At 34.7% G+C, this 11,606-nt stretch overlaps 1 protein-coding gene across 1 annotated transcript; it reads left to right on the forward strand.

Annotated features, from left to right (window-relative positions):
* Positions 1-264: 264 nt before the first annotated feature.
* Positions 265-1,182, forward strand: LOC110198043 (taste receptor type 2 member 7-like). Its single transcript, XM_020972137.1, has one exon. It carries the CDS (start codon positions 265-267, stop codon positions 1,180-1,182), a length of 918 nt encoding a protein of 305 aa, XP_020827796.1.
* Positions 1,183-11,606: the final 10,424 nt, after the last annotated feature.

Here is an 11,606-nt window from a genome sequence, read left to right on the forward strand (position 1 = left end):
GGACACATGGAAAATTACCATTTGACAATGATGAGGAGATTTGTGCAGGATATGGACACAAAATCCCTAGATAAGAGGTTTTCAAGGGGCAGCAGTGGTTGTCCCAAGGGGGAGCTGCATCCTTAGGCCATAGCACGTTTGGACACTTTATAGTCAAACATAAGATTGGGATCAAGACATAATAAGAGGAAGAGAAATCACCCTGCTAACTTTGGTGAGAATTCATTCAGCAAAAGGTAATAAAGGTAGGTTTCCTCTCAAGATATGTCAAATACAGTGGAGAAAATCTGTGTGACTGTGGCCTCTGGAGAGTTTGCAGTTGGGGTTTTGGCCAATGGCTTCATTGGAATGATGAACTGTATGGACTGGATTAAGACCAGAAAATTTTCCTACTTGAATTTTATGCTCATTGGCTTAGCCATCTCCAGAATTGGTCTGTTAGGAGTCATAGCATCATACATCTTTTTAATCTCATTCTATCCTTCAATTACCTTCAGCGAAATGAGAAACCTTCATGTTATGTGGATTCTGGCCAACAATTCCAGTGCCTGGTTCTCTGCTTGCCTCAATGTCTTCTATTTCCTGAAAATCACCAACTTCTCCCATCCCATCTTCCTCTGGCTGAAGTGGAGGATTGATAGGGGAGTTCTCAGCATGCTCCTAGGGTGTGGTTGTTTCTCCTTTCTCACTTCCCTTACTGTAATATTGAGTGATACCTTCCAAATTACTTGTCATCAAGAAAACAAAATAAACCTGACTCAGAAGATCCAAGAATATAAAAGCCACATCTGTCCCACCCTGATCTTTTTAAATATGGGGGGGATTATCCCCTTTGCTCTTTCCATGATCTCCTGCTTGCTGCTAGTCTTGTCCCTATGGAGGCACACCTGGCACATGCAGCTCAATGCCATGACTTCTAGAGACCTCAGCATGGAGGCTCATGTGAGGGTCATGAAAGCCATGGTCTCCTTCCTCTTCTTTTTTGTTCTGTATTATGCAGGCATGTTCTCAACATTGTCAAATTTCTCACTGAGAGAAAGGAAGCTGTCTATACTGTTTACTTTGGTGGGTATGGCTATCTACCCCTTGGCCCACTCCATTATCCTCATTATGGCACACAATAGACTGAGACTGGCTGTCCTGAGGATGCTGTGGAAACTCAGGGTGTGCTTCAAGGGCTAAGGGCAATATTGGTCTACATAGAGAAGACTAAAAAACCTTGTATTTTTTTAGGGGGAAAACAGTCAATCACCACCTGTTTAAAGAACATTTATAAATTTCTTTTCTTCATCATTATTACAGATGAGTAAGGATCATGGAAGCTCAATGCCATTATCAAGACTGTGCCTTATTAAACCATATATAAAGATAATAATAACTAGTCTCTTAAGAATTTGATGCTTTTTTCAGTCTCTCTTTTCCCAATATCACCTCCAAAATGGAATCTTTTTCTGTTAAAAAAAAATAAAAACAAATTGATGTACTGATAGCCAGTTCTTCACTCTGTGCCTGTAGTTTACCATATCTCTAAGGAGAAAAGGTACAGATGACTATCATACCTCTGGAGTCAAGATTTTCCTTGATTTTGATCTGAATTTTAACATTTTGGTGTTACTTTCTTTTACATAATTTTGTTCATTGTATATCATATTACCTTGCTCTGTGTACTTCATTCTGCATCAGTGCGTACAAATCTTCTAAATATTCACTAAATTCTTTATATTTGTCTTTATATATATTCACTAAATTCACTAAATATTTACTGTACAGTAAAATTCCACTATATTCGTTCGCTGTTGGCTTAGCTGTTGCTCAATTGGGAGACATCCTTGGGTTTTTTTTCCTAGTTTTTTCTTTCTTCCTCAAAACTTGCTGCTAGGAATAGCTTAGTATATTAGAGATCTTTCTGTTTAGTCATTACACTCCTTGGAGTTATAGTTCCAGAACTGGGATCACAGGAGTCAACGAGTATAAATAATTTAGTGATTTTCTTGCATAGTTCCAGATTGTTTTCCAGAATGGTTGGACCAATTTACAACTTCACCCACAATGCAGTAGCACATTATTTCCAATTTTTATCAGCTTTCTGGATTTGCTATAGATTAACGCAAAGTGCAGAATTGCTGTAATTTGAAATTTTTCTTATTAGGGTGACTTGGAAGATTTATTCATATACTTGGATTTTTTCTAAAATTATTCATTTCTTTGACCACTTCTATATTAATTTCAATTTCCTGTGTATGCTTGATATTAAATTTTGATACAAAGACATTTGATACAAAGATCTTTCCCCCAATAGAAAAATTTCCTTATCTTTGTTGCGTTGAATTTTGTGGAAACATGTTAAACAGTCAAGATTGTTTATTTTGTTTTTATGATTATTTCTCACTATTGCTTAATTAGGAATGCTTCTCCAGTTGTGGATTTGAGAGGTCCTTCCTTTCATTGTTCTTTCTATATTTAAAAAATATATATTATTTTTTGAACTATTAGACCATATGTTTATTTGGACCAATTTTTGTAATATGGAATAACATGTTGGTCAACACTTAATTTCTGATAAATGCCTTCCTATTTTCCCAGAATTTTTAGCATAGTAGTTCTTTCCAGTCATTTGTGTCCTTGAGTTTTTCCAACATTATTGTATTGGAGAGCTTTTGTGTCTATCTTCCCTAGTCTGTTTTGCCATTCTGTTATTCTATATTTTTAAACGTGACCAAATAGTTTCACTGATGACTACTTTATAATGTAGTGAGATCTGGTATGACAAGGTACCTTTAATTCCTTTTTTTCATTGTTGCTTTTGAAAATTTAGAACTTTTGTTCTTGCAAATGAATTCTGTTATCACTTTCACTAGTTCTAGAAAATAACCTCATGGGGCTAGTGTTAAATCTGTAAATTAATTTTGATAACATCACATTTCTTTTTACCAAAATGTCAAACCCCCAACAATAAATAATGCATACTTTTCTAATTTTTCAAATTTTTGCTTTTGTGATGACTATTTATAGTGGCATTTATATGTCTTCCTGCTCAGGTAAACACTTGGATATTATGGTTATTTTGGGCAGACTTTTGTTTTGTCTTTTGCTTCTGGTTGGATTTTCTGTTATTAAAATATAGAAAAGTTGTTGATTTTTGTAGATTTATCTTGTTAATTTAATTAAACTTTCTTTTTTTTTTCAAAATCTCTGGGATTGCCTAGATATTTCTTATCTTTGTAGATATTCTCTCAATTCTTTTTTTTCTTTTCATATTGCTGTAGGTAACATTTATAGTATCCTACCAAATGCTGTTTTAAAAAATTTCTTTATTTTTAATTTATGAAATAAAACAAGCATATCCATAACATAGTAGAATGAAAAAAAATGATTGCACATGAAACTGCAAATCTATTATTTATAACTTGCTGTTCCTTTAAAATATATGAGTTGTCATGTATTTTTTTTTTGCTTTTTTGTTCTTCCCTCTTCCCATCCCCACCCTAGAGATGGTTACCATTAGACACAAATATGTGTGTGTGTGTGTGTGTGTGTGCGCGTGTGCATGTGTGTGTGTGTGTGTGTATATTTATATTGATGTAAAATAATTCTACACATACCTCTATTCATCAATTCTTTTTCCTGGATGAAGGTAGCATCTTTCTTCTTAGGTCCTTCATAGTTCATTTGGGTACTTGTAATAGTCAAAATGACCTACTTGCTCAAAGTCATTTTTTTTTTTGTGAGGCAATTGGGGTTAAATGACTTGCCCAGGGTCACAAAAGCTAGTGAGTGTTATGTTCCTGAGGCCATATTTGAACTCAGGTCTCCTGACTCTAGGGCCAGTGCTCTATCCACTGTGCCACCTAGATGCCCCTATCAAAGTCATTCTAAAAACAATATTGTTGTTATGCATACAACATTCTCATGATTTTGCTCATTTGGCTTGTTTTATCCTTACTTTTACTTGAAAAATTTCTAATGTTCCTCCATCAAAAATTATGCTAGTTCTTGGTTTTATATAAATGCTTTTGATCATACTAAGAAATGGTTCTTTATTCCTATGCTTTTTAATATACATGAGTGTATTTTTGTTGAAAGATTTTTATTTGGGGGAAGGTTATGAAAATCATCCATTATATTTAACATTTTTCTAATAAAGAGCAATCTTTCGTGTAATTCCTGGCCTTAGTTAATCCTAATTCCAGGAAATATTTTTAATATGTTCTTTTAACCTCTCTGTTAACATTTCATTTGATATTTGTGTACAAATATATATTAGTACTATTTGACTATGGTTTTATTTCCATGATTGTTGCCTCCTTGCTTTTGTGTATGAGGACATATGTATTCCATAGATGTAGTCTCATAAAGAAACTTTTCTTGTCCAGTTTTTCAGAGCAAGTAGTACAACATTGAATTCTACCTTAAGTTTCTGATAGAATTCACTTGTATGTAGTTTCATTTACTCCTAGTTCCTCCTACCCACCTTTTGGAGTTTATTTATGGTTTCCTCAATTTCTCTTCCTAAGGTCAGGTTGTTTTGATTGTCTATTTCCTGTTCTGTTAATGTGTTTTGCTTTTTTTTTTTTGTAAATATAAATCCACTTATTTTAAATTTCATTTCATATGAATAAAATCAACCTACATAATTTCTGAAAGTGTCATTATTTCCTCTAAAGTTATTGCAAATTCTGTCCTTATTATTGATTGGTACTTTGGTTTTAATTTTTCTTTTTCTTGATGAAATTAGCTAATAGCTTATCTATTTTATTAACATTTTTAAATGGTTTGTGGTTTATTTATCAACTTACTAAGGATTTTGTGTATGAACTTAATCCCTTTCTCAATCACTAAGATTTCTACTTTTGTTCTTATTTTTAAAAGTTATTTGTAATTTGCTATGCTTTTTGCTATATGTAAAATTTACTTATTCTTTTTTCTTTTTTATCGATATAATTGTTTAGAGATCCCAATTTTCCCTAATGGGCTGCTTTTCTTATACCTTACTTTCTTCAGTGCTGCGACACTGTTCTCTTGGCTGTTCCATGTACAATACACTCCATCTCTCAGTTAGCTTATTTTTTCAGTACTTAGATGCTCTATTATGTGGCACACACGTATTACATATATACACATATGGGTAACATATGTAATATAACATATAAATGTATTTGGGTTAGAATTAAGGTTTAGGTTAAGGTTTATCAAGAGTATATATACATAATGTTAATAGTATATATTTTTTATTAATCCTGTTTCTTGATACTTTGAAGGCTAATACAATTTCCTTCTTTGCCTTTTTTAATTAGAGCTTTTTTTTGTCTAAGATCAAATTTGCAATTTTTATAGTTTTAAATTCTTTTCATTCACAATAAGTCCTATTCCACCTACTTATTTGGATTGTTTATGAAACTTGCTGTTTCGAATGTGTTTTGTAAGTCACAAATTGTTGGGTTTGCTTTCTCATTCATCCCAATAAAATATCATTCTTTCCCTCTATTCTTCATTTGAGGTTTTTGAAGCCTCCTCTCCCTTCCTCAGCTCTACAATACTTCTTAAATATTTCTCCTGGTCCTCCGTATGCTACTCAAATACCTCACCTACAGCATTACATTTCTTCTATTCTTGTCTTTTAAATTTAATTAATTTAAAAAATATGATCTTCCCTTGCTTTACCCAGAGGAGATTAAAGGTTAGGAGAATGCCTAATTTGCTCCCACCCAATTCCATGTTTGAATAATCACATACACTATCTCAGTTACAGAAAAACAGTGTGCAATAGATAGAGGGCTATGTTTAGAGTACTGTGTTGGAATCTGAGTTCAAATCTGGCCTTAGACAATTACTAGCCATCAAGTCATTTACCTCTGTTTCCCTCAGTTTCTTCAACTGTAAACTGGGGATATTAATAAAACCTAACTTCCAAGGTTATTTTGAGGATCAAATGAGATAATAATTGTAAAATTCTTATTACAGTGTCTGATATGTGGTAGGTGCTTTAATAATATTTGTTTCCTTCTTTCCTTCCTATCTTCCTTCTTTTTTCTTCTTCTTTTCTTCCTTTCTTCTTTCCTAAAATATTTCTCTTTACTCTGCATTATTTGAAATACCCCCAAACTATGGATTTCTCTTTTTCTTCCCTCCATAATTAACTCTTAGAAATGATGTCTTTTACCAATTTCATGATATATATATTTTGGAAGATAAGCTGTTTTTGATAACTGGGCAAATTTCCTCTTGATTGATAATATTTTGACATTTTCATTCTAATCTTGTAATTGATGCATTTGTAAAAAAAGATCATGCATTGTGATTGTGAGATTTATACCAGGGAGGCAGGGTTAGTTATCTATTAGGAAAATTATGAACATAATTGATTAAATCAATGACAAAAACAAAAAAAATCATATGATTATATCAATAAATACTGAGAAAGGTTTTGACAAAATACTGCACTCATTCCTATTAAAACACTAGAAAGCATATAAATAAATGGAACCTTTCTTAAAATGGTGACTAGTATTGATCTAAAACCAAGAGCAAGCATTATCTATAATGAGGAAAACTTGAAGCCTTCCCAATAAGAATAGGAGTGAAGCAAGAAAATGCATTATCACAGCCATTATTCAATATTGTATTAGAAATGCTAATTGTAACAATAAGATAAAAAATGTATGAAAAGAATAGAAATAGGTAAAGAAGAAGCACAATTATCACTCTTTGCAGATGATATGATGGTATACTTAGCGAATCATAGAGAATTGACTAAAAGTCTTATTCAGTGCCATACCATTCAAACTACCTAAGACTTATTTTGTAGATCTAGAAAAAATAGTAACAAAATTCATCTGGAAGAGCAAAGGTCAAGAACATAAAATGAATCAATGTAAAAAATGCAAAAGAAGGTGGCCTGGTAGTACCGAATTTCAAACTATATTACAAAACAATAATCATGATAACAATCTGGTACTGGCTAAGAAGTAGAGTGGTGGATCAGTGGAATAGATTAGGTACATAATACACAGTAGTAAATGACCATAATAATCTAGTGTTTGATAAATCCAAAGATCCAAGCTTTTGTGGTAAGAGCTCATCATTTGAAAAAAATTGCTAGAAAAACTGAAAAGCAGTTTGGAAGAAACTAGTCATAGACCAATATCTCATACTGTATATCAAGATGAGGTTTAAATGGATAAATGATTTAGACATAAATAATTGATATGATCATGATTTACAAGTATCATATCATGATCATGGTATAACTAAATCAGAGAGCATGGAAAAATGTACCTATTAGATATATGGATAAGGGAAGAGTTTATGACCGAACAAGCAATAGGGAGAATTGTGGGAAATAAACTAATAATTGTCATTACATGAGATTTAAAAGTGTTTGCATTGAGGGGCGAAGGGTTACACAAAATTTCTCTGATGAAGGCTTAATTTCACAAATATATAGGGAAATCAACAAATTTAAAAAAATATATTTCATTCCTCAATTAATAAATGATCAAAGGATAGGAACAGGCAGTTTTCAGAATAAGAAATCAAAGCTATCGATAGCCATAAAAATAAATCACTATTGATTAGAGAAATGCAAATTAAAACAACTCTGAGATACCATCTGTCAGACTGACTATCATAACAGTCATGGAAAACGGCAAAAGCTGGAGAAGACATAGAAAAATTGGGACACCAATACGCTATTGGTGGAGTTATGAACTGATCCAACCATTCTGGGGAAGAATTTGGAATTATTTCCAAAGGGCATATCCTCAGGCCCAGCAATACCACTACTAGTTTTATATACCAAAGAGATTAAAAAAAAAAGGGGAAAATATTTATTTGGAGAAAAATATTTGTAGCAGCTCTTTTTGTGCTGGCAAAGAATTGGCAATTGATAGAATGCCCATCAATTGGGGAATAGCTGAACATGGTGTAGCATATGATTATGATGGAGTATTATGGTGCTAAAAGAAATGACCAGCAGGACGGTTTCAAAAAATCCTAGGAATACCTATATGAACTAATGCAAAGTGAAGTGAGCAGAAGACACAGTAACAGCAGAATTGTAAGAATCATCACCTGTGAAAGGCTTAGCTACTCTTATCTTTTTTTTAATATAAATTTATTTATTTTTTGTTTTCAACACTCAATTCCACAAGTTTTTGAGTTCCAAGTTTTCACCCCATCTCCCCTCTCCCCCCACCCCAAGATGGCATGCATTCTGAATATCCCTTCCCCTACTCTGCCCTTTCTTCTATCTCTCTCCCCTTCTCTTATCCCCTCCCCCTTCTATTTTCCTGTAGGGCAGGATAGGCTTCTGTACCCCATTTCCTATATTTATTTCCCAGTAGCATGTGAAAACATTTTTTTTAAACACATATTTTTAAAACTTTAGGTTTGAAATTTTCTCTCTTCCTCCCTCCCTACCCACCCTCATTGAAAAGGCAAGCAACTCAATATAAGTTGTACATGTGCAGTTATGCAAAACACGTCCATAGTAGACATGTTGTGAAAAACTAACTCTATTTTCCTTAATCCTATCCTGCCCTCCCATTTATTCAGTTCTTTCTTTTGAACCTGTCCCTCCTCAGAAGTATTTACTTCTGATTGACCCCTTTCCCAATCTGCCCTCCTCTTTATCATCTCCCTGCTCTCTTGTCCCTTTCCTCCCCTATTTTCCTGTAGGGTAAGAGAGATTTCCATACCCAATTGAATGTGTATGTTATTCCCTCCTTAAGCCAAATCTGATGAGAATAAGATTCCCTCACTCCCTCTCACCTTCCCCCCGTTTCCACTTCCACTGTAAGATACTTTTCTTTTCTGTTTTTTTTGTGAGATAATTTACCCCATTCTACCTCTCCCTTTCTTCTTCACCGAGTGTAATCCTCTCATCCCTTAATTTTATTCTCCAGATATGACCCCTTAATCTTCAGCTCACCCTGTGCCCTCTATCTATCTACCTACATATACATACATATAATTTTTTTTCCTCCAACTACCCTGATACTGACAAAGGTCTCATGAGTTATAAATATCATCTTTCCATGCAGGAATGTAAACAGTTCAATCTTAATAAGTCTCTTATGATTTCTCTTTCCTGTTTACCTCTTCATGTTCCACTTGAGTCTTGTATTTGAAAGTCAAATTTTCTATTCAGCTCTGGTCTTTTCATCAAGAATGCTTGAAAGTCCTCTATTTCACTCAATGACCATTTTTTCCCCTGAAGAATTATACTCAGTTTTGCTGGATAGTTGATTCTTGATTGTAATCCTATCTCCTTTGCCCCTGGAATATTATATTCCATGCCCTGCAGTCCTTTAATGCAGAAGCTGCTAAATCTTGTGTTATCCTGATTGTGTCCCCACAGTACTTGAACTGTTTCCTTCTGACAGCTTGGAATATTTTCTCCTAGACCTGGGAAGTCTGGAATTTGGCTACAATATTCCTAGAAGTTTTCTTTTGGGGATCTCTTTCAGGAGGAGATCTGTGGATTCTTTCAATTTCTATTTTGCCCTCTGGTTCTACTATATCAGGGCAGTCTTCCTTGATAATTTCTTGAAAGATGATGTCTAGGCTCTTTTTTTGTCATGGCTTTCAGATAGTCCAATAATTTTTAAATTCTCTCTCCTGGATCTATTTTCCAGGTCAGTTGTTTTTCCAATGAGATATTTCACATTGTTTTCTAATTTTTCATTCTTTTGGATTTGTTCTACTGTGTCATGATTTTTCATAAAATCACTATCTTCTGCTTGCTCTATTCTAATTTTTAAGGAATTATTTTTTCAGTAAGCGTTTGGACTTCCTTTTCCATTTGGCCAATTTTTCTTTTTAGGGCATTTTTTCACCTCATTGGCTTTTTGAACCCCTTTTGCCATTTGGGTTAGGTTATTTTTTAAGGTGCTATTTTCTTCAGTATTGTTTTTGGGTCTCCTTTAGCATCATTCTCAGTTTTTCCTCTACTTCCCTTACTTGCTTTTCAAAATCGTTTTTGAGCTCTTCCATGGCCTGGGACCAATTCATATTTTTCTTGGAGGCTTTGGGTGTAGGGGCTTTGACTTTGTTGTCTTCTTCTGGTTGTATATTTTGGTCTTCTTTTTCACCAAAGTAAGATAATGTAGTCTGACTCTTTTTGTGCTGCTTGCTCATGATCCCAGCCAATTACTTGAGTTTTAAACTCTTTGTTAAGGTATGAATCTGCTTCCAATGTGGAGAATGTACTGTCCCAAGCTACAGGGGTTTGTACAGCTGTTTTCAGAGATACTTGTAGGGACCTATAAATTTTCAGTTCTTCCAAGGTGGTATGATAAGGGGCGAGGTGTTTACTCCTTTCCTGGCCTGTGACTACAAGTACTCCTTTCTGTCCTGTAACTGTGAGGAGGGGCTTCTCTCCAAAACCATTACAAACTCCACCAAGGCAGAGCTCCTCCTCACTCCAGCACCACTGCCCAGAACTGTGGCCCAGATCCAAACATGGGCAAAGCAAGAGATTCCTGCCTCAGCCCTGGCAAAGAGATCCCTGCAATCCCTCTCTGATCAGCCACTGGATTCCCCCTCAGTCTGTGGGCTGGAAGCTTGAGAAGCAGCTGCCCCCTCACAGAGCCATGCTCTTGTGGAATGGAGCTGAAACCCCGCCTTCCTTTCTCAGCACCGACAGAAACAGACTTTTTCCACTGACCTTCTAAGTTGTCTTTGGCATTGGTGGATTGAGGAGTCTGGAAACCTCCACAGCTAACCATGATTCAGTCCTCTGAGGCCTGCTCCGGGTTTGCTGCGGCCTGAGCGCCCACACTTCGGCCTGCACACCCAAGATGCATTGCGCTGTGCTCCCAGCCTGGCATGATACACCTTTCTGATCAATCATCCAGGTTGTCTTGGGCTGGAAATTTGTTTCACTCTGTCTTTTTGTGGGTTCTGCTGATTCAGAATTTGTTTAGAGCCATTTTTTATGAGTATTTGGAGGGGTTTGGAAGAGAGCTCAAGCAAGTCACTGCTTTCCCTCTGCCATCTTGGCTCCGCCTCCCTTAGCTACTCTTATCAATAAAATGATCCAAGACAATTCCAAAGGATCCATAATGGTGCCTGAATAGTACAAAATCAAGAGGAAAATGGGAGAGATCATGGATTCCATGGCCTTCATATGGTCCTGCATGCTGGGATCTCCAGAGAGAAAACTGATGAACTCTGAATGCAAATTGAAGGACTCTTTAAAAAAAATACTTTATTTTTTTTGTTTGTGCATGTCTTTAGACTTACAACATAGCTAATATAGAAATATGTTTTGCATGACTTCACATGTATAATCAATATCTTATTGCTTGCCTTCCCAAGAGGTAGGGTAGGGAAGGGAGGTAGGAAATTTGGAACTCAAAATTTCAAAAAAAGGTAAAATTGTTTTATATGTAATTGGGAAATATTTAACAAAATAAATTAAAAAAATATTACAAGTAGTTGAGCAGGAATAAAGAAAATAAAGAAAATTAAGAGGGAAAGGTGATAATGAAGTACCACAAAGAGATTATGAAATGAAAAAAAGAAACATAATAATATGTGGGGATTATTTCACAAAGGAATTCTTTTACACTTTTAAAGAACAAATTACAATTGTCACATAGCTT

This window comes from Phascolarctos cinereus, unplaced genomic scaffold, assembly GCF_003287225.1.
Source record: "Phascolarctos cinereus isolate Bilbo 61053 unplaced genomic scaffold, phaCin_HiC Scaffold_5;HRSCAF=322, whole genome shotgun sequence".
Lineage (NCBI taxonomy): Eukaryota > Metazoa > Chordata > Mammalia > Diprotodontia > Phascolarctidae > Phascolarctos > Phascolarctos cinereus.